This window comes from Mastacembelus armatus, unplaced genomic scaffold, assembly GCF_900324485.2.
Source record: "Mastacembelus armatus unplaced genomic scaffold, fMasArm1.2, whole genome shotgun sequence".
NCBI lineage: Eukaryota > Metazoa > Chordata > Actinopteri > Synbranchiformes > Mastacembelidae > Mastacembelus > Mastacembelus armatus.
In genome coordinates this window covers 1,588,772-1,612,437 of record NW_022872938.1, presented here as the reverse complement: position 1 = coordinate 1,612,437, position 23,666 = coordinate 1,588,772, and the positions used below count along the sequence as shown (strand labels likewise).

The window sequence follows — 23,666 nt, the reverse complement described above, 5'->3', positions numbered from 1 at the left end:
GTCCTACCTTTCCTTCATCACACCGACACCACCAGATATCATAACACATGTATTAAAACATCATGTATTAAATTTTGAAAACCTCATTTTAATATAGATTTTTCTAAATCAACTGTATAAATTCCTTTATTTGATATATTTGCCATTTTGGTATTTACAAAATGTGGCGCAAAAAGATTAATCCATACATACTTTTGAGATCATTAAATCCAACTGGCCTCTGTAAGAGCAGGTCATATGAACAGATTGATTCTTAAATGGCACATTGTCTATTTCTTTGTATTTAAAATGCTCTCATATCAAATTTCATGCTAAATTAACATTCTGTTCATCATTACATCATCATGGCTTGTCTGTTTACTGAGAGGTTCTCTAGATTTCAGCTTTTTACTGGAATATTTGGTCAGAGCAGCTTCAGTAGGAAAACTGTTTCTGGGGTAGCAGGGTGGATTAGTGACACTTTTGTTTTCTAATTGTATTTCTCCTCTAATAAGACCACTGAGGCTGCTAAATGTGTTTGTTTGCTAATTTCTGATGTGTCAAACTTATCTTTTTGAAGCTTCATCCAAAACACAAAAAGAGGAACATGATGCCTTATTGATGTTACAGGTGTCGATTGGGCTAATGATCAGATTTCACAAACACACACCTCCTCATAAACAGCTGATTTTATTCATTCTGTAATAACCAATTTACACCACCCCTTTGTTCATGTGGGATTTTTGGGGTGCTGCAAATTTGGAGTTTTAAATTCCTGTTATTTGTTACTGCAACAGGATTTTTCACACAGAACCTATCAACGTATGAAACATACTCCTAAGCAGAAGCCCTGAGAAACCGACTCTGATAATTGGCGATTCCATAGACAGAAACGTGAAGCTAGAGACACCAGCGACCATAGCCAAATGTTTCCTGGGGCCACAGCGGGCGACATCGAGTCAAATCTGAAGCTGCTGGCTAAGGCTAATCGGAAATATGGAAATTCACATCGACAGCAATGACACCCGATTACGCCAATCAGAGGTCACTAAAATTAATGTTGAGTCGGTGTGTAACTTTGACAAATTAATGTCGGACTCCGTAGTTTTCTCTGGACCCCTCCCCAATCTTACCAGTGATGACATTATAGTGGGAGATTTTAACATTCATGTAGATGTTGAAAATAACAGCCTCAGCATTGCATTTAATTCTATATTAGATTCAATTGGTTTCATTCAAAACGTTAATAAACCCACCCACTGTTTTAATCACACCCTTGATCTTGTTCTGACCTATGGCATCGAAATTGAACATCTAATAATTTTTCCCCCAAATCCTGTTTTGTCAGATCATTCTTTAATAACTTTTGAATTTAAAATGATGGATCATGCAGCGTCTGGAAGAAAATTCCACTACAGCAGATGTTTATCCGACAACGCTGTTAATAAATTTAAGAAAATGATTCCATCTTTATTTGCATCTATGCCAAGTATAAACATAGTGGAGGGCAGCTGCCTTAATCCTACTCCCTACCAAATTGATCATGTTGTTGACAGCGCTGTAACCTCACTGCGTGAAACGCTTGATTCTGTAGCCCCTCTGAAAAAGAAGTTAGTGATTCAGAGAAGACTAGCCCCATGGTATAATTTACATGTTCGTACCTTAAAGCAGGCATCACGAAGGCTGGAAAGGAAGTGGCGTTCCACAAACTTAGAGGAAATTTTTCTAGCCTGGAAAAACAGTCTACTAACATATAAAAAAGCTCTCCGTAAAGCCAGAACTGCATACTATTCATCACTAATAGAGGAAAATAAGAACAATCCCAGGTTTCTTTTAAGCACTGTAGCCAGGCTGACAAAAAGTCACAGCTCCGTTGAGCCCAGTGTTCCCTTAGCTCTCAGCAGTGATGAATTTATGAGTTTCTTTACAAATAAAATCACAACTATTAGAGATAAAATTCAGCAGATGCTTCCTATACCTGCAATAAATGAATCTTTTACTACAGTAGCTCTTGAATCATCTGTAGGACCTCAGTTATGTTTAGACTGCTTCTCTCCCATAGATCCCTCTGAATTTACATCAGTAGTTGCTTCATCGAAATCATCAACGTGTCTCTTGGACCCCATCCCGACTAGACTGCTTAAAGGCACCCTGCCATTAATGAACTCATCTTTATTGGACTTGGTAAATTTATCTCTAGTATCAGGCTACGTACCACAGGCCTTTAAGACTGCAGTAATCAAACCTTTACTCAAAAAGCCTAGTCTTGATCCAGGAGTCTTGGATAATTATAGACCAATATCCAACCTGCCATTTATTTCTAAAATCCTAGAAAAAGCTGTTGCTAAGCAGCTATCAGACCACTTACACAGGAATGAACTATTTGAAGATTTCCAATCAGGATTTAGAGCACATCATAGTACAGAAACAGCACTGTTGAAAGTTACCAACGATCTTCTCTTAGCCTCAGATAATGGACTTGTTTCTATATTTGCCCTCCTAGACCTTAGTGCAGCATTCGACACCATTGACCACAACATCTTATTACAGAGACTGGAGCATGTGATTGGTATCAGAGGAACAGCGTTAAAGTGGTTCCAATCCTATTTATCGGACAGATTCCAGTTTGTTCATGTCCATGATGAACCTTCCACACGAACAAAAGTTAGTTATGGAGTTCCACAAGGTTCTGTGCTAGGACCGATTCTGTTCACCCTGTACATGCTTCCTTTAGGATATATCATTAGGAAGCACTCTATTAATTACCACTGCTATGCGGATGACACTCAGTTATATCTATCTATTAAACCTGTCAACACAAACCAGTTAACCAGACTTCAAGCCTGTCTAACTGACATAAAGGCCTGGATGACCAGTAACTTTTTACTTTTAAACTCGGAGAAAACAGAAGTCATTATATTTGGGACTAAAAATCTCAGAAATAACTTTTCTAAAATTATAGCTACTCTAGATGGCATAGCCCTGGCCTCCTGCACTACTGTAAAAAACCTTGGAGTTATTTTTGACCGGGACATGTCCTTTAACTCACACATAAAACAAATTTCTAGAACTGCATTCTTTCACCTGCGCAACATTTCCAAAATTAGGAACATCCTGTCTCAAAATGATGCAGAAAAACTAGTCCATGCATTTGTTTCCTCAAGGCTAGATTACTGTAACTCATTACTATCTGGATGTCCTAATATCTTAATAAAAAGCCTCCAATTAATCCAGAATGCCGCAGCCAGAGTCCTGACAGGAACTAGCAAGAGAGATCATATTTCTCCTATATTGGCTTCTCTTCATTGGCTCCCTGTAAAATATAGAATAGAATTTAAAATCCTTCTTCTCACATACAAATCCCTTCATAATCAAGCTCCTTCATACCTTAAAGACCTCATAGTACCATATTATCCCAATAGACCACTTCGCTCTCAGAGTGCAGGCCTACTTGTGGTTCCCAGAGTTCTCAAAAGCAGAATGGGAGGCAGAGCCTTTAGCTATCAAGCTCCTCTCCTGTGGAACCAGCTCTCAGCCTGGGTTCAGGAGGCAGACACTCTCTGTACTTTTAAGGCTAGACTTAAAACCTTCCTCTTTGACAAAGCATATAGTTAGGGCTGGCTTCAGGCAACCCTGAACCATCCCTTAGTTAGTTATGCTGCTATAGGCCTAGACTGCCCGAGGACCATCGGTGCACTGAGCTCCCCTACCCTAACCCCCCCCCCCCCCCTTCTCTCCCACCTCATGTATATTCCACCATTGAATGTTACTAACCTTGTGCTCTCTCTCTCCCCTAGTTTGTGCTCTCTCCCTCCCTCTCTCTCTCTCTCTCTCTCTCTCTCTGTACCTTCTGCAGGTGTCCCTGGTCCTGGAGCTGTTTATCGCTGATGTGCAGTTACTGGCCCCACCAACTTGCAGTGTCTATTTGTTGTTTATTGTTGCTGTTCTTTTCTCTCTGCTCTATCCACTCACCCCAACCGGTCGAGGCAGATGGCCGCCCAAACTGAGCCCGGTTCTGCTGGAGGTTTTTTTCTTCCGTTAAAGGGAGTTTTTTCCTCTCCACTGTCGCCAAGTGCTTGCTCATAAGGGAATTGTTGGGTTTTTAGTTTTAGTTTTTGTAAAGTGCCTTGAGATGATTTGTATTGTGATTTGGCGCTATACAAATAAAATTGAATTGAATTGAATTGAATTGACATGTTTAGCCGCATGTCATTGTTCAGATGATTTAGTGTTTAGATCAGATAAAGTCATTATAGTGGGAGATTTTAACATTCATGTAGATGTTGAAAATAATAGTCTCAGCGCTGCATTTAATTCTATATTAGATTCAATTGGTTTCACTCAAAATGTTAACAAACCCACCCACTGTTTCAATCCCACCCTTGATCTTGTTCTGACCTATGGCATCGAAATTGAACATTAAATTTTTCCCCAAAATCCTATTTTGTCAGATCATTCTTTAATAACTTTTGAATTTAAGATGATGGATCATGCAGCATTTGGAAGAAAATCCCACTACAGCAGATGTTTATCTGACAATGCTGTTAATAAATTTAAGAAAATGATTCCATCTTTATTTACATCTAGGCCATGTACCAACACAGTGGAGGGCAGCTGCCTCATTCCCACTCCCTACCAAATTGTTCATGTTGTTGACAGTGCTGTAACCTCACTGCGTGAAATGCTTGATACTGTAGCCCCTCTGAAAAAGAAGTTAGTGAATCAGGAGATTAGCCCCATGGTATAATTTACATCTTCGTACCTTAAAGCAGGCATCACGAAGGCTGGAAAGGAAGTGGCGTTCCACAAATTTAGAAGAATTTTATCTAGCCTGGAAAAACAGTCTACTAACATATGAAAAAGCTCTCCGTAAAGCCAGAACTGAATATTATTCATCACTAATAGAACAATAAGAACAATCCCAGTTTACTTTTCAGCACTGTAGCCAGGCTGACAAAAAGTCACAGCTCTGTTGAGCCCAGTGTTCCCTTAGCTCTCAGCAGTGATGACTTTGAGTTTCTTTACAAATAAAATCACAACTATTAGAGATAAAATTCAGCAGATGCTTCCTATACCTGCAATAAATGAATCTTCTACTACAGTAGCTCTTGAATCATCTGTAAAACCTCAGTTATGTTTAGGCTGCTTCTCTCCTATAGATCTCTCTGAATTCACATCAGCAGTTGCTTCATCAAAATCATCAACATGTCTCTTAGACCCCATCCCGACTAGACTGCTTAAAGACACCCTGCCATTAATTGTCTCATCTTTATTAGACTTGGTAAATTTATCTCTAGTATCAGGCTGCAGTAATCAAACCCTTACTCAAAAAGCCTAGTCTTGATCCAGGACTACCATGGTCACCAGGACACCCCAACCGGTCGAGGCAGATGGCCGCCCAAACTGAGCCCGGTTCTGCTGGAGGTTTTTTCTTCCGTTAAAGGGAGTTTTTCCCCTCCACTGTCGCCAAGTGCTTGCTCATAAGGGAATTGTTGGGTTTTTAGTTTTAGTTTTTGTAAAGTGCCTTGAGATGATTTGTATTATGATTTGGCGCTATACAAATAAAATTGAATTGAATTGAATTAAATTGAGGAGTCTTGGCTAATTATTGACCAATATCCAACCTGCCATTTATTTCTAAAATCCTTGAAAAAGCTGTTGCTATGCAGCTATCAGACCACTTACAGAGAAATGAACTATTTGAAGATTTTCAATCAGGATTTAGAGAGAAACAGCACTGTTAAAAGTTACCAACAATCTTCTCTTAGCCTCAGATAATGGACTTGTATCTATACTTGTCCTCCTAGACCTTAGTGCTGCATTCGACACTATTGATCACAACATCTTATTACAGAGACTGGAGCATGTGATTGGTATCAGAGGAACAGCGTTAAAGTGGTTCCAATCCTATTTATCGGACAGATTCCAGTTTGTTCATGTCCATGATGAACCTTCCACACGAACAAAAGTTAGTTATGGAATTCCACAAGGTTCTGTGCTAGGACCAATTCTGTTCACCCTGTACATGCTTCCTTTAGGCAATGTCATTAGGAAGCACTCTATTAACTACCACTGCTATGCAGATGACACTCAGCTGTATCTATCTATGAAACCTGTTAACACAAACCAGTTAACCAGACTCCAAGCGTGTCTAACTGACATAAAGGCCTGGATGACCAGTAACTTTTTACTTTTAAATTCAGATAAAACAGAAGTCATTGTATTTGAGCTACTTTAGATGGCATAGCCCTGGCCTCCTGCACTACTGTGCAAAACCTTGGAGCTATTTTTGACCAGGACATGTCCTTTAACTCACATATAAAACAAATCTCTAGAACTGCCTTCTTTCACTTGCGCAACATTGTCAAAATTAGGAACATCCTGTCTCAAAATGATGCAGAAAAACTAGTCCATGCATTTGTTACCTCAAGGCTAGATTACTGTAACTCATTACTATCTGGATGTCCCAGTATCTCCATAAAAAGCCTCCAGTTAGTCCAGAATGCTGCAGCCAGAGTCCTGACAGGAACTGGCAAGAGAGATCATATTTCTCCTATATTGGCTTCTCTTCATTGGCTCCCTGTAAAATATAGAATAGAATTTAAAATCCTTCTTCTCACATACAAATCCCTTCATAATCAAGCTCCTTCATACCTTAAAGACCTCATAGTACCATATTATCCCAATAGAGCACTTCGCTCTCAGAGTGCAGGTCTACTTGTGGTTCCCAGAGTTTCCAAAAGCAGAATGGGAGGCAGAGCCTTTAGCTATCAAGCTCCTCTCCTGTGGAACCAGCTCCCAGTCTGGGTTCAGGACTGAGCCCGGTTCTGCTGGAGGTTTTTTCTTCCGTTAAAGGGAGTTTTTCCTCTCCACGGTCACCAAGTGCTTGCTCATAAGTGATTTGTTCTGGTTTTTGTTTTTGTAAAGTGCCCTGAGATGATTTGTATTGTTATTGGGCGCTATACAAATAGAACTGAATTGAATTGAATTGAATTGAATTGAACTGAAATGAAATGAAATCAAATGAAAACCCTCAGGAAATATGATTAGATCCCTATGAGGCACAAAAAATCCTTCCTGAATGTGATATTTTGTGTTATGGTTCAGTCTGCTCTTGTGTGTGATCATTTATCAGTAAGGTTTTAGATGCTCACAGTTTATGTCGGTGTGAAGTACGTCCACAAACATGGCGTCCGAGGGGTCCAGCCTCTCCTCTGGTGTGGCACTAGTGAACATCGGTCCTGCTGGATCCAAACCTGGAGGGCAAGAGGGAAGTGTTTTTTTTTTCGTATTTACATTTCTCTAAATTTTCTTGTACTATAATGAATGTGAAATTATACATCTCTCATGTGTTTGAGTGTTCTTTTGGTTGATTTAAACCTCATTTGGCAGATTGTGGGTCGCAGTAAAAAAGAACCTGAATGTCAGTGACACCAACAACCAAAAACTACTTGTTTCATTTTTAATTGAATCTGAATCGTTTACTGATTTTAGTTGTGATCATGTGTCTCTGCTCTCTGAACTTTAACTTCATCTTTTAATGGTCACTAAAGAAATGCTTTATTAACACACTAATAAAATTGGATTTTTATGGAACATACATATAGACAATTTAAGTTGCTTCAAGTACTGAACAAGAAGAAAAGAAATAGTTACATTAAACACAAAGGAGAACAGTTAAAAAAGAAAGAAATCAAAGAAATAAAAAAATAAGAAGTAAAATGACAGTACATAGATTATGGTAAAATATAATAAAAATGAAATTTTAAAAATGTCATATCTAGACCATTTATCATTTCTGTCAAATCTTTACACTTCTGTGCTTTCTCTTTGCAAATATAACATCCATCCATCATCTATACCCACTTATTCCTAACCTGGGTCACAGGGATCTGCTGGAGTCTATCCCAGCTCTCTTTGGGTGAAAGACAGGGGTACACCCTGGACAGGTCACCAGTCCATCACAGGGCCACATAGAGACAAACAACCTCACACACTCACTACTATGGGCAATTTAGAGTCACCAATCAACCTGACATACAGTGGGTACGGAAAGTATTCAGACCCCTTTAAATTTTTCAGTCTTTGTGTCATTGCAGCCATTTGCCAAAATCAAAAAAGTTCATTTTATTTCTCATTAATGTACACTCAGTACCCCATCTTGACAGAAAAAAAACAGAAATGTAGAAATTTTTGCAAATTTATTAAAAAAGAAAAACTGAAATATCACATGGTCATAAGTATTCAGACCCTTTGCAGTGACACTCATATTTAACTCACATGCTGTCCATTTCTTCTGATCCTCCTTGAGATGGTTCTGCTCCTTCATTGGAGTCCATCTGTGTTTAATTAAACTGATTGGACTTGATTAGGAAAGGCACACACCTGTCTATATAAGACCTTACAGCTCACAGTGCATGTCAGAGCAAATGAGAATCATGAGGTCGAAGGAACTGCCCAAGGAGCTCAGAGACAGAATTGTGGCAAGGCTCAGATCTGGCCAAGGTTACAAAAGAATTTCTGCAACACTCAAGGTTCCTAAGAGCACAGTGGCCTCCATAATCCTCAAATGGAAAAAGTTTGGGAACCAGAACTCTTCCTAGACCTGGCCGTCCAGCCAAACTGAGCAATCGTGGGAGAAGAACCTTGGTGAGAGAGGTAAAGAAGAACTCAAAGATCACTGTGGCTGAGCTCCAGAGATGCAGTCGGGAGATGGGAGAAAGTTCCACAAAGTCAACTATCACTGCAACCCTTTATGGCAGAGTGGCCCAATGGAAGCCTCTCCTCAGTGCAAGACACATGAAAGCCCGCATAGAGTTTGCCAAAAAACACATGAAGGACTCCCAGACTATGAGAAATAAGATTTTCTGGTCTGATGAGACCAAGATTGAACTTTTTGGCGTTAATTCTAAGCGGTATGTGTGGAGAAAACCAAGCACTGCTCATCACCTGCCCAATACAATCCCTACAGTGAAACATGGTGGTGGGAGCATCATGTTGTGGTGGGGTGTTTTTCAGCTGCAGGGACAGGACGACTGGTTGCAATTGAAGGAAAGATGAATGCGGCCAAGTACAGAGATATCCTGGAAGAAAACCTCTTCCAGAGTGCTCAGGACCTCAGACTGGGCCGAAGGTTCACCTTTCAACAGGACAATGACCCTAAGCACACAGCTAAAATAACAAAGGAGTGGCTTCGGAACAACTCTGTGACCGTTCTTGACTGGCCCAGCCAGAGCCCTGACCTAAACCCAATTGAGCATCTCTGGAGAGACCTGAAAATGGCTGTCCACCAACGTTCACCATCCAACCTGACAGAACTGGAGAGGATCTTCAAGTTTTTCTTTTTTAATAAATTTGCAAAAATTTCTACATTTCTGTTTTTTTCTGTCAAGATGGGGTGCTGAGTGTACATTAATGAGAAATAAAATGAACTTTTTTGATTTTGGCAAATGGCTGCAATGACACAAAGACTGAAAAATTTAAAGGGGTCTGAATACTTTCCGTACCCACTGTACATGTTTTTGGACTGTAGGAGGAAACTGGAGTACCTGGAGAAAACCCACACAAGCACAGGGAGAACATACAACCTCCACACAGAAAGGGCCCTGACGGGTTTCAAACCAGGAACCTTCTTGCTGTGAGGCAACAGTGTAAAGCACTAATCCACCGTGCTGCCCTGCAACTATAACACTTTCTGGGATTTTGTTTTTAACCTCTTCCTATTTAAATCCTTAAACATTTTTTTCCATCAAAATTCATCCTTCTACTCTACCAGTCATTTCTACCTGCATGTTGACTGTACCTGTGATGCGTCCAATTTTTCCCTTCAGGTTTGCTCCTACAAATCCAGCCAGATGAGCTCCCAGACTGACACCGATGAGATGAACTGAACTCAGAGAGGCTCCTTCCTCCTGCAGACATTCAAAACCCACATTACATTCAAGGTACCCTCTTTCCAGCTCCTATCACACTGTCCATGCATGGACAGCTGGTGACAGAGGTGGACACATTTAAAAAGGCCTAATGGCTTCAGACTATATATGTATATTCTCCATATATTCAGCTGTCTCCTCCATCTCTACTGCTGCTTCATGTACCTCCATGTCCCAGGCTGCTCCCTCACCCCCACCTCTGCAGCTCCTTACTATACCTCATCCTCTATGACTGCTTGTTTTGTTACCGCTTAGTATGCTTCTCGTTTTTATTTTTTAGCTACTGATCTGTATGGGTTTTGTTTACCTTTTGGTTGTGGCCCTTTAAGAATCTTAGGTTCCGGTAAGAGTCATGCCATGTGACCACTAATCAGGAAGCGAGTAAGCGGGACATTGAGAGTATCATGTTTAGCGTAGCTGAAGTTATACCGTGACATTCGTATACATCTTGTTTCTGTTGTAGCATCGTGTGTAGGTATTGACCGTTTGTGGCTATATTTACGATTGTATATCATTACTTGGGGACAGTGTTAAATTTTATGGAGCAGATTGTTAGGAGCCTATTGCTCCCGATCTACCTCACTATTGTTAATGGATATTTGTCGTGGTAATGGGCGTACTGTTCCTAGATCATTAAAGTTTACATAAATACAGTTCAGATAAAAGGTGATTCAGAAAATTGAATACATGGGAAATATGTATAGAGTAGATTTAAGGATGCTGGATAAATTTATAAATTAGCGACAGTAAAAGGAAGAAAGGGCATTTCAATTCATTTTATATTGTATCTGTTGATTATGCATTTTTTTTTTTTTTTGTACGTTTCAGTTTCACACTTTCCTCACAACTTCAATAAACCTGTGGACGAAGAGCCTGTCTTCAGAGTCTTGATGTTAGGGAAGAGTTTATCTGGCTGTCAAGTTATATACAGTACATATACCGAGGGCAGCATACTGCTTCCTCCATCTCCACCTTTATAGCTGCTCCCTCTACCTCCACCATCCCTCTGTTACAATCTGAACAGCTCCTTCTGTTTCTAACAATGGAAAAGGTTGGAGCTGAGCTCAGGAGACTTCGGCCAGACAAGGCAGCGGGACCAGATGGAGTATGTCTAAGGCTTGTGAATGACTGTGCAGGACAACTAGCTGTCCCTCTTCAGAGGCTCTTTAATATGGGTCTTTTGGCTAGAAAAAGTCCCAGTCCTGTGGAAGACTTCTTGTCTAATACCAGTGCCCAAAACAGGTCAGCCGGTGGAGCTAATGACTATAGACCAGTGGTTTGGACATCCCATATCATAAAGACCTTCAAGTGGCTCCTTGTCCGTCGCATGAGGCTGCAGGTTGAGGAGGATCTTCAGTTTTCCTATCAGAAACATATGGGAGTGGAAGATGCTGTGTTTTACATGCGGCACATGGCTATCTGAATGTGCCTGGTTCATATGTGAAGATTATGTTCTTTGACTTCTCCAGTGCTTTCAATACTATATGGTCTCCCATACTGAGAGACAAGCTTCTATGTATGAGGGTGGACCTCTCCCTGATGTCATGGATTATGGACATCCAGACATCCTTGACATCTAGACCACAGTATGTCAGGCTGGGGAAATGTGTTTCTGGGACACTGGAATGCAGCACTGGGGCTCCACAGGGGACTGTTCTTGCTCCTTTTCTGTTCACTGTCTACACATCGGACTTTAGGTATAACTCAGAGTCCTTCCACATTCAGAAGTATTCTGACGATATGGCTGTTGTGGCATGCGTGCGCAGGGGACGGGAGCCGGGAGTACAGGGACCTAGTGGAAGCCTTTACTGACTGGAGCAAAAAGAACTATCTTCTCCTTAACCAAGACTAAGGAGCTGGAGGTGCATTTTAGGAGATTAAAAGCATCATGCCAGTCAGAACTGCATTGATGGACAGGAGATACAGACTATTCAGACAAGTACCTGGGGGGTGGTACTGGATGAAAAACTGGAGTGGTCTGCCAATGTGGATGCAGTGTACAGAAAAGGGCAGAGCCACCTCTTCTTGAGATGGCTTGGTTCCTACAATGTCTGCAGTGACATGCTGTGCATGTTCTACCCCACTTTTATGGCAAGTACACTGTTCTATGCTGCTGTCTGTTGGGGGACTGGCATTATAGACAGAAACTGTAGGCGCCTGGAAAAACTGGTGAAAAAGGCCAGTTCTGTGCAAGGCAGGGGGCTGGACACTCTCAGAACTGTGTTGGAGCAGCAGATGTGGAGGAAGCTGCGTTCTATATTGAACAATAATAAACACCCCCTACACGACATCCTGTTAAACAGTAGCTGCAGTGGAGGTTCCAGACCAGCTTCTTCAGTCTAATGAAGCTACTTGGATGAGTAGTGAGACGTTTTGACCTAAAAACTGAAAGTCCAGTTGCCATGACTCAACCTCTAGATAACTTCACCTGTACTACTGAGAATCGTCATAGAAATGTACTTTCATCCACCATGCCACAGTTCAACAGATAGGCCTTCACTGAGAACAGTCAAACAAGAGCTGCAGATTCTACTTGACTGCAGGTAACCCCCAATGAATTCACTCATTTACTGCTAAATGCCTTGGGCTAGTAGAGCACATGCGTGCACCAGAGGAGCTCCAGAAGATGAAAAGACAATTTGCCTCTGCGGCCACTGCATCTTGTTCATCCAGTTATTTCTTATTGACCCCCTGATTTGATCACACCCAGAGAGCCAGTACATCTGGGACCCCTGGTTTACCTTTCTTGGGTAGACTGTCCAGGGCCCAGCACAAGTAATGAGGCCTTACTTGTCGGTGCCCTATCATCTCCATGCTGTAATCATTAATGGATACTTGCTGCCAGGTGGAGAAGCTATGGCAAATGGATATTCTGCTCAGAAAGTGCCCCTGCTCATGCCAGGACAGTTGGTCTTTAATGGCTCATTTGATTTGGTGACAATGCTTTTGTGGTTTCAAGAGCATCTTGTGGCCATCAGCAGCCACATTTGCGGCATGTTCCACCTTCCTCCATGTGCTTTCTGAACACCAGGCCCTCCTCAGATTATTGGGGAAAGACTTGAAATGTCATGAGCCACCCAAAAATACTTCGATTTGGCAGCCCAAGTTCTCAGTCTCACCACCTTGTTATGGTTCCCCTTTGGGACTTCCTGCTGGGGACCTTTATTTTGTGTTAGATTCCTGTTTTCCCTGTACTGGTCCCCCGCAGCATTATGTCTATCAGCCCTGATTGTTTTCACCTGTTCCTGCTCTGCCTTTTGTCTCACTCCATATATATACGTCCTTCTGTCTTTTGTGTTTGTTGGAGCATTACCTGATGCAAACGGTAATTATTATTTTGTTTTTCCTGAGCCCTTGTGATCCCAGGAAAATAAAGATTTTGTGTTTTGCATTTGGGTCCTTCGCCTCTCCTTCACACCGCACCGTATAACACACCTTTGCTCCCCAGAAGCATATCATATATCAGACCTATCATCAACATATCACAGCAGCAATGGTAAGCATGTTAGAGAGGCAAAGTCTGTTGTCAGAACATGAAGCCAAAGCTCACATACTTAAATTGTGGAGCACACTGACAAAAAGAGGCTTTGAATTTGTGACAGTGGATCAGTAACAAGTCTTCTGTTATCTGGTGCACACTTATGGGTATCTCAAGATCAACCACAGTACTTTGGAACCAGCTCATGGACTTCTTTGTTACTGCTTTTCATATAAGTTCCAATGACTTTAACACTCTGGAGTAACGCTTTAGGATAATTGGAACCCCAGTAATTCATTGTGCTGTGGAACACCAGAGCCAACGTGGTAGTCCAGAGAAAACAAGTGAGTGGGATGATGCGTCACTCTCCACCATGCCTGGCAGGAGTGGAAAAGTTAGTTTCCCTCTCTGAGGTGCTGCATGTGTGAGGAGATGGACTGAGAGTAACCAGTTTCTCTGCCTAATCCCATTTAACCCTGAAGAAACAACAGTTCATCTTGGAGGAAGCTAGTTGCTGCCACTGCAGAGGCCTGCAGGGGTCAATAAAGGTCCCACTGACCTCTGACACCTACAGAGAGGCCTGGAATTTCCTGCTCCAGCAGGAGTATCGGTGCTCTACCTCAGTATTTGTGTTAGTTGGTTCACTGGACATCTCATGCACATTTAAACACAAGATCCACTGAACAGTTCCTACCATTTAGTCATGATCTCAGCATATGGATGGGGATGGATTGATGATTCATGAATGAATCCACCATCTCAGTCTTCACTACATTTCTGGTCAAATCAAAATACTTGGTACACTTGGATCGGTTCTCTTTGTTCTGCATTCACACACACATGGTTTGTAAGGAAACAAAAGGATCTGTAGACCTGAGGGGTGTGGTTTTATACTCTCGGGCTAATATAGTGAGTGAGGCGAGGGAGTTTAAGGTAAATTTACTTATACAGGCTTGAGATTTAACAGTCGGGAATTTCAGCAGTTACATCTCACTCCAGAGTTCGAGAGTGAGGCTGTTTTTGCACTGAATGCTGGAAGTGGTGATGGAAACCACGGATATCAGAAATGGCCATTCTCTGAATGGGATGCTTTGGTGTCTATACCATAAGGATTGGAAGACAAACTTCGAAAAGAAGCAGGATCATCTTTAAGTGTGTGACCACCAGAGTTGACCTGTTTCTCATCTTTCAGCCCAGGACCCCTTCCTTCTGGCTCTGAGGAGGTTTGTGGCCCACCACAGCAACACCTTGAAACATCTCAATTTCAGCGGTGGAGAAAACTGCAGCAGGTATTCTCTTCACTACTGATTGACTTAAAAGACTCAATTCACCTTTAACCCACCATATGCTCCCTATTTGCGTGGCTGTTGGGACAGACAAGAACACACAGTCAAAGAAGCCCTGCAAGTCACCACCAACCTGCAGCTCATCACCATCCTACACTGTGGTTGTAGAAATAATGGAATCCAAGCCATTAGACTACACCTCCTGAGATGCTGACATGGTTACCTAACCTCTTTCTGGTAGGCTGCCTAGATGCCTCACTACTCCTAGTGGTGTACACAGACTCAGAACTGTAGGCAGTGGTGGTACCACAGCCAACTACTAGCAGACCACTTTTGGCGATTTTTCTTCTTCTTCTACTACTGAGCTCCAGGCTTGCCATAAGTGGTTTTCGGACTCTGTAAACCTCCAAACTGGGGATACAGTAATGATCATAGATGCCTCAGGCCATGTCAACCACTGAAATGATCATCCTGGCCTTTTCTGGATCTGATGGCAGTAAGGACCATGGAGCGGAAGCAGGAAATCATTCTTACACCCAACCAGCATCACTGATCATTAGCTTTCCTGTGTGTTGGCTTTGGCCTCAAGTTATGTAGATTTGATGTAGAAATTTGGCGTTGGCTGATAATAGCCTGCAGGATTTGGATCATTATAGGAGACCAGCTTTATATTACTAAACATGAATTTCTCACCTTCATCAGAGTACAAACAACTCATCTGTATTTCTGCACATATCTGTGTTAACTGCAGACTAGTTGTTGAGTGACCCTTTACTGGTAATTATCATTCGGACATTAAGTGAGTGAGAGTGGTGTGTGTATTATTACAGTCTAATACACAGGTGTCAGACTCCGGTCCCCGAGGGCCACGGTCCTGCTTGTTTTCCAACAGTCCTTGTCCTACCCACTGCTGATTAATTGGATCAGGTGTGTTCAGCCAATCAGAATGTGCAGGGGCAGGGATAGTTGTGAAATAAGCAGGGACCTTGGAGACAGGACTTTGACACCCCTATTCTATTGGCACCAACTGTATCTGTAAATATATTCACGCATTTATTTGTATTAGCATTGTATTAACAGTCCTCAGGATTTAACAGGATTTAATCGTTTGTATTTTCTTTGTTTTTCTCTTTCAGAAACTACACATACACAGTGTTGGAGTGATTTTGTTTCTCTATTATAACTATGTTCATTTTTCTTGTTTCTTCTGTTCTGCTGTCAATACATTTCTTTGGGTTTGTCACTTTCATTCTCGGTCAAATATGTACATATTTAAATCACCTCCATATTCATGATGAACTCAGTCAAGTTGTGTGCTGCTTCCCTCGTGTAGGCCACAGCGGTGAAGTAGTTGAGGTTGGCTGCCCCCTTGTTCCAATCCACCACAATGATGTTCATGTCCTCCTGCTCAGCCAGCAGATGGACTATGTGGTTGATCCAGATGGGGGGCGCTCCAGTGGGCCGATAACCATGGATGACAAAGGTGGTAGGGCGAGAAACGTTGAACAGTGGCTGGGTGGACAAGTGATGGTGGTTGAGCTCGTGGCCACAGTTGAGGTTGGAGAGGGTGTAGAGTAGCAGTCGTACATACAAACTGGTGCCCATGAAGCAGTGGGACAGGGTCAGGTCTGTGAAGTTATCACAGGGTTCACCTGCACCACTCTCCTCCTGGCCTGGATGAAAACAGGAAACAGCTAAGGTCAATGTCATGAATATTGTATATATCACTTAATAATTCAGAGAGAAATAATACATTCTGACCTCATGAGATGCTAGACAAAAGAGCATCTCCTAAGTCCTTTAAATTTCCAGGAACCTTAGATGTCTTTTGAAACTTTATAAATCCATCTAATATTTGTTGAGAAAATCAAACTTCAATGATTGCGATATATTGCTACTGATGAAAACTGTCTGTACCACTTTTGAGTAAGTTTTGTTTTGTAGTAAAAAGTTAAAAATCCTGCTTAAATACATTTAAACACCACATTGTATTCAATTTATTTAAAATTAGAGGCAAGTTTGATGTATTTAACAAAGTCAGACTGAAATACAGACACTGCCAAGAATTTCAATATTTTGCAGATCAGGTTGACATGTTACTCACTGTCAGGGGCGGTCTGGCCATACGGGCATTAGGGCAAGGTCTAGTGGGCTGGGGCCGCTGGGTAAAAAATGGGTCACATGGCTGCATAATAAAAATGCTGAAAAAAATTCTCACAGACAACGAGATTCTACACTAAGTATCAAAAGGTCGCCCCTGATGCGTCATTATACTTATTTAGCAGCAGCTATGTGATGACCTCCAAGCTTGTCATGATGCAGCTGCAAAGTTTGTTCAGTGGGCTAATGAATGAAATGGATGCATATTTGGTTTTGGAGAATCCCTTCCTATAAAACGGCACAAATACATTGATGATGAACTGGCCATAGATGAGGCTACATCAGCTATTTGGTCACTATTATGAGCAGCACTGAACAACAGTTTGACAGATCGGCAACATCAACGTTGTTTACTGACCTCTCACTTCTTCACCCCAGGAACTTGGATCAAGTGCCATTGGGAGCAATGAAGAGCTGCATAAACATTTGCTGAGAGATGATGAACAAAACTGCGATGCCTTGGAGAACAGTGATCAACACTGAAACAATCAGTAGCAGATGCTTAGACTGCAGGAGGGCAGTGACAGTGAGTCTGAACAGGACAGGAAGACTGTCAAGTCCATGTAAAGCCTGCCCTCTCTGCTGCTACAAGGTGCTCCTCAAGTTGAACCTCTTCACTGATGCCTACAAGAGCACTGGGCTTGTCTACAAGCTGCTGCTAATGCTGCCTGTGTCACAGGTGGCATGTGAACGATCTTTCTTTGCTTTGAAGAGAATCAAAAGCCGTCTACAAAGTACGACGACACAAGAACCCTGAGGTGTGCAAAAAGTGATATGGCCAAACTGCCAGAAGCAGCGAACTGGGCAGGGACATACTCTCTTAGACATGACGTGTTCATCCATGCATCCATCCATCAGCTCATGTTATAGAAAATAAATTAAATTTTTCATCGATGATATTTTGTTTTTTTTAGTGCTGTCAATCAATTAAGAAATGTAAAACTGGTTTGTTTCCTCTGGGATTCTGTGATGACACTTCTGTTATGACCCTGGGTCATTATGTGTGAGGTTTGTGTGATTTGGATGTTAGCTCTCTCCTCCCCAGTTCTTGGTGTGTATGTGTGTGTATGTGAGAGAGAGAAATGAGTGGGCGTGGAGTCTAGGTAGACCCATGAGATTGGTCCATTCAAACTGAATTGATGTTCCTTGATTGGTCCAGTCCTTCCGGGAAGACTATAAGAAGCTCCCACTGACTGCAGCCAGAGAGCTCTTCTTCATCTCTGCCACTCTCAGACCAGCACTCTTTGTGGAACTCTGTTTTTGTGAAAAGCCTAACATTGTGTGGAACAAACTGTCAGTAAGAAAGAACTTTGACTTTAATTGCACTGTAAATATTGAGCAATAAATACTCTTTGTTGTAAGAAGCCCAGTTACTTTTCTTTTGTTTTCTCCTGTTTATGTTAGGAGATCAGGGTCTTTTTGTTGTTTCGTTTGGTTAGGAAATAGTAGGGCTGCTTTAGCGTTTTTGTTTGTTATTTTGGGCATTTGAGTGTTTGACAGAGTTACTTTGACTATATTTTGAAAATAAATGGTTTCCTTTAAGTGCATTTAGTGGGCTGCTGGATTTATTTGAGAGTGGGAAAGTTTTGGAGAAAAACTCACATCATGTTATGCCCCGGTATCCCCTAGGCCGGGCGTAACACTTCAGAATAAGTGAATTTATTGATTTATTGATTTGATTTTATTGATTGATGTTTAGCCGCATGTTGTTGTTCCGTCGCTGGCTGTCTAGGTGGTGTCCAGCAAACGATCATAGACAATTGGGCCACTTTCTGGGGAAAACCCGGTCTGGTAGCGAGAGACGGCATCCATCTCACTTTGAATGGTGCAGCTCTCATCTCTAGAAATTTGGCCGAGTTTATTAGCCAACCTAAAGCCTGACAATCCAGAGTGGGGACCGGAGCGCAGAGACTCAGTCTAAAACGCCTCTCTGCAGTTTCCTTAGAGCCGCCGCCCCCCTCAAACCACATAGAGACTGTGTCTGCCCCTCGAACATATAAATCAAATAAATCAGAACTTAACAGAAGAGGAGTTATTCATAAAAACTTAAAAATTAAGACCACTCCTCTTATTGAACAGAAAAACAGAACTGTCAAATGTGGATTATTAAATATCAGGTCTCTTTCATCTAAATCTCTGTTAGTAAATGACTTGATAACTGATCACCAAATTGACCTACTTTATCTCACTGAAACCTGGTTACAGCAAGATGAATATGTCAGTCTGAATGAATCAACCCCCCTCAGTCATAAAAATTATCATGTTCCTCGAAGCACAGGTCGAGGTGGAGGAGTAGTTGCAATCTTCCACTCAAACCTATTATTAAATTAATAATTAATTCTCAGAACAATTATAACTCATTTGAGAGCCTCACTCTCACTATAGTCTCTCGCATCCAAACTGGAAAACACAAAAACCAGTTCTACTTGTCATTGTGTACCGTCCACCTGTCCCTTACTCAGGGTTTTTAACTGAATTTCCGGACTTCCTGTCTGATTTAGTGCTTAGTTCAGATAAAGTCATTATAGTGGGAGATTTTAACATTCATGCAGATGTTGAAAATAACAGCCTCAGCACTGCATTTAATTCAATATTAGATTCAATTGGTTTCACTCAAAATGTTAATAAACCCACACACTGTTTTAATCACACCCTTGATCTTGTTCTGACCTATGGCATCAAAATTGAACATCTAATAGTTTTTCCCCCAAATCCTGTTTTGTCAGATCATTCTTTAATAACTTTTGAATTTAAGATGATGGATCATGCAGCGTTTGGAAGAAAATTCCACTACAGCAGATGTTTATCCGACAACGCTATTAATAAATTTAAGAAAATGATTCCATCTTTATTTGCATCTATGCCAAGTATAAACATAGTGGAGGGCAGCTGCTTCAATCCCACTCCCTACCAAATTGATCATATTGTTGACAGTGCTGTAGCCTCACTGCGTGAAACGCTTGATACTGTAGCCCCTCTGAAAAAGAAGTTAGTGAATCAGAGGAGATTAGCCCCATGGTATAATTTACATATTCGTACCTTAAAGCAGGCATTACGAAGGCTGGAAAGGAAGTGGCGTTCCACAAACTTAGAGGAAATTTTTCTAGCCTGGAAAAACAGTCTACTAACATATAAAAAAGCTCTCCGTAAAGCCAGAACTGCATGCTATTCATCACTAATAGAGGAAAATAAGAACAATCCCAGGTTTCTTTTCAGCACTGTAGCCAGGCTGACAAAGAGTCACAACTATTAGAGATTCAGCAGATGCTTCCTATACCTGAAATAAATGAATCTTCTACTACAGTAGCTCTTGAATCATCTGTAAGACCTCAGTTATGTTTAGACTGCTTCTCTCCCATAGATCTCTCTGAATTTACATCAGTAGTTGCTTCATCGAAATCATCAACGTGTCTCTTAGACCCCATCCCGACTAGACTGCCTAAAGACACCCTGCCATTAATTAACTCATCTTTATTAGACTTGGTAAATTTATCTCTAGTATCAGGCTATGTACCACAGGCCTTTAAGACTGCAGTAATCAAACCTTTACTCAAAAAGCCTAGTCTTGATCCAAGAGTCTTGGCTAATTATAGACCAATATCCAACCTGCCATTTATTTCTATAATCCTAGAAAAAGCTGTTGCTAAGCAGCTATCAGACCACTTACACAGGAATGAACTATTTGAAGATTTTCAATCAGGATTTAGAGCACATCATAGTACAGAAACAGCACTGTTAAAAGTTACCGACGACCTTCTCTTAGCCTCAGATAATGGACTTGTTTCTATACTTGTCCTCCTAGACCTTAGTGCTGCATTCGACACCAACATCTTATTACAGAGACTGGAGCATGTAACTGGTATCAGAGGAACAGCGTTAAAATGGTTCCAATCCTATTTATCGGACAGATTCCAGTTTGTTCATGTCCATGATGAACCTTCCACACAAACAAAAGTTTGTTATGGAGTTCCACAAGGCTCTGTGCTAGGACCGATTCTGCTCACCCTGTACATGCTTCCTTTAGGATATGTCATTAGGAAGCATTCTATTAATTACCGCAGCTATGCAGATGACACTCAGTTGTATCTATCTATTAAACCTGTCAACACAAACCAGTTAACCAGACTTCAAGCCTGTCTAACTGACATAAAGGCCTGGATGACCAGTAACTTTTTACTTTTAAACTCTGAGAAAACAGAAGTCATTGTATTTGAGCCTAGAAATAACTTTTCTAAAATTATAGCTACTTTAGATGGCATAGCTCTGGCCTCCAGCACTACTGTGAAAAACGGTACTACTGTGAGTTATTTTTGACCAGGACATGTCCTTTAACTCACACATAAAACAAATCTCTAGAACTGCATTCTTTCACCTGTGCAACATTGCCAAAATTAGGAACATCCTGTCTCAAAATGATGCAGAAAAACTAGTCCATGCATTTGTTACCTCAAGGCTAGATTACTGTAACTCATTACTATCTGGATGTCCCAATATCTCCATAAAAAGCCTCCAGTTAATCCAGAATGCTGCAGCCAGAGTCCTGACAGGAACTAGCAAGAGAGATCATATTTCTCCTGTATTAGCTTCTCTTCATTGGCTCCCTGTAAAATATAGAATAGAATTTAAAATACTTCTTCTCACATACAAATCCCTTCATAATCAAGCTCCGTCATACCTTAAAGACCTCATAGTACCATATTATCCCAATAGACCACTTCGCTCTCAGAGTGCAGGTCTACTTGTGGTTCCCAGAGTTTCCAAAAGCAGAATGGGAGGCAGAGCCTTTAGCTATCAAGCTCCTCTCCTGTGGAACCAGCTCCCTGTGTGGGTTCAGGGGGCAGACACTCTATGTACTTTTAAGGTTAGACTTAAAACCTTCCTCTTTGACAAAGCATATAGTTAGGGCTGGTTTTTTCCTCTCCACTGTCGCCAAGTGCTTGCTCATAATGGATTTGTTGGGTTTTTAGTTTTAGTTTTTGTAAAGTGCCTTGAGATGATTTGTATTGTGATTTGGCGCTATGCAAATAAAATTGAATTGAATTGAATTGAATTCAGGCAGTAAGTGTATTTTTGGACTTTGGACAGATCCCCTGTTTCCTGTGTTTAGCTAAGTAGTATAACATGCTGTGGCCGCAGTCACTCTAGCTGTTCTCCATATAAACCCACACCATGGTCTTTCCCTAAGGCTGTCCAAGGATTGGACATAAAAATTCAGGAGCCAACAAAACAAATTATGTTGAGCATCAAGGCTAGCTGGCTCTGCGATAAGCACACAAGAGCACGACAGTGCCCTCAATGGGATCAGGCTGCTATAAAAAAACACCTCATCCCATATCCCATCACCACCTGCTCCACCCTAAACACAGGGAGTGATTACAGCTGGCAGTCAAAGGAGGAGGGTGGTGTTAAAGAGGGGAGACAGACCCGGTTCAGCCCAGAACACACACATTAGTAAAGTATGGCAGATGAATGATTAACAGATGGTGTGTGTGACCTTTATTTTAAGACCACCAGAAACACAAACAGGCTTTTCCATTTTAAACTTCAGACTGGAACAGATGGTGGGTTGACTTTAAATAATCTGTTCCTACCAGCACTAAGCTGTTTCTGTCTGCACTCACACTAATAATGTCTGTTTGTGGGTATTTAAGAGCAGAGCACAGTTATATTTAGCTTAGTCTTTGATCCAACACTTAAGAGAAGCAATAAACTTTAAGTAGATTTAAACTTTCAAAACAATGAAAAACAATTTATTTGATAAACCGATTGACTGGTGTTGTCCTTACCTTTGCAGAGCATGAGGAGTCCCAGGATACTGAAGAGTTTGTGGGGACACATCCTCCCTCCAAGCAGAGATGTGGAGAGAATGAGACAGAAGGAAATGTGAATGCAGCACGAAGGAGCACTGACTGAGCAAGGCAGGGATTGTTGTAAGAGAGAGAGGTGGAAAGATCAGCTTCTCGAAGGATGAAGAAGTGGAGACGGAAGGAGAGGAAGAGTCGTAATAAAAGGTTGTGAATAAAGGACAGCAGCTACTAAGGAAATGAAAAAGAGACGTGGAAGTGCTGGATTGGTTAAGATAAAATTAAAGTATTATTATTTTAAGTTAAAGAACTCGCACTTGAAATAGGTCATATAATCACCATTCAATAAATAAAAAGAAAACAACTCTTACTTAACATTTTGTTTGCCAGCCTATTGTAACAATGCTTTTAGTAAAATTATTCTGATAAGTTGTGGGAAGTCTATTAACAGTTTGTTGAACTATATTTATAGGTGCAAATAAATTTTTCTGAAGGCTCTTAAATACTGATGTATTTACAGTATTTACAGTACAACACGAAAGAGCGAGTGCAAAGATAAAAATATGAAATGTGGTAGGTCAAGCGTATCTCAAACAGCTCTCATCTCTGAATGGTGAGGCTGAAGTGGGTAATCTTTGCTGTCGACTTGAAGCCACATCACTGATGGTTATTAATAGCTCCACAGACTCTGACCTTACTGCACCCAGCCCATCCTGCCCAGTGCTCAATGAATTCAGCTTAGACACATGTAATTTAACATGCATTGAGCAGGGCCCCAGCTGCAGACTCCAAAAACACTTCAAAAGCAGTGAAACTGGGCTGAAGTTCACAGTAATGTCGGCGTGTGCACTGAAACCATACAGTCAGTGTTTAGAAGAACAGGAGCTTAGTTAAAAACACAAGATTTACTGATGTCCGCAAAATCTGTTTATCAGAAGGAAAACAGCGATGCCATGCAAAAGTCCTTCAAAATAAAAGCTAGCACAATCTTTCATTGTTTCAGTTTATTAATATTGTTCTTTTATTA

At 41.2% G+C, this 23,666-nt stretch overlaps 1 protein-coding gene across 1 annotated transcript in view; it reads right to left on the bottom strand.

Annotated features, from left to right (window-relative positions):
- The window catches only part of lipib (lipase, member Ib), a 28,225-nt gene extending 5,430 nt beyond the window's left edge, over positions 1-22,795 (bottom strand). The window contains exons 1-4 of the mRNA XM_026305740.1: positions 22,622-22,795; positions 15,957-16,348; positions 9,782-9,890; positions 7,134-7,235 (exon numbers count right to left, since the gene is read on the bottom strand). Of these exons, the coding sequence (XP_026161525.1) occupies positions 7,134-7,235; positions 9,782-9,890; positions 15,957-16,348; positions 22,622-22,673 (655 nt within the window). The 5' untranslated portion in view covers positions 22,674-22,795. The remainder of the gene's footprint in view (positions 1-7,133; positions 7,236-9,781; positions 9,891-15,956; positions 16,349-22,621) is intronic.
- Between the last annotated feature and the right edge of the window lie 871 nt (positions 22,796-23,666).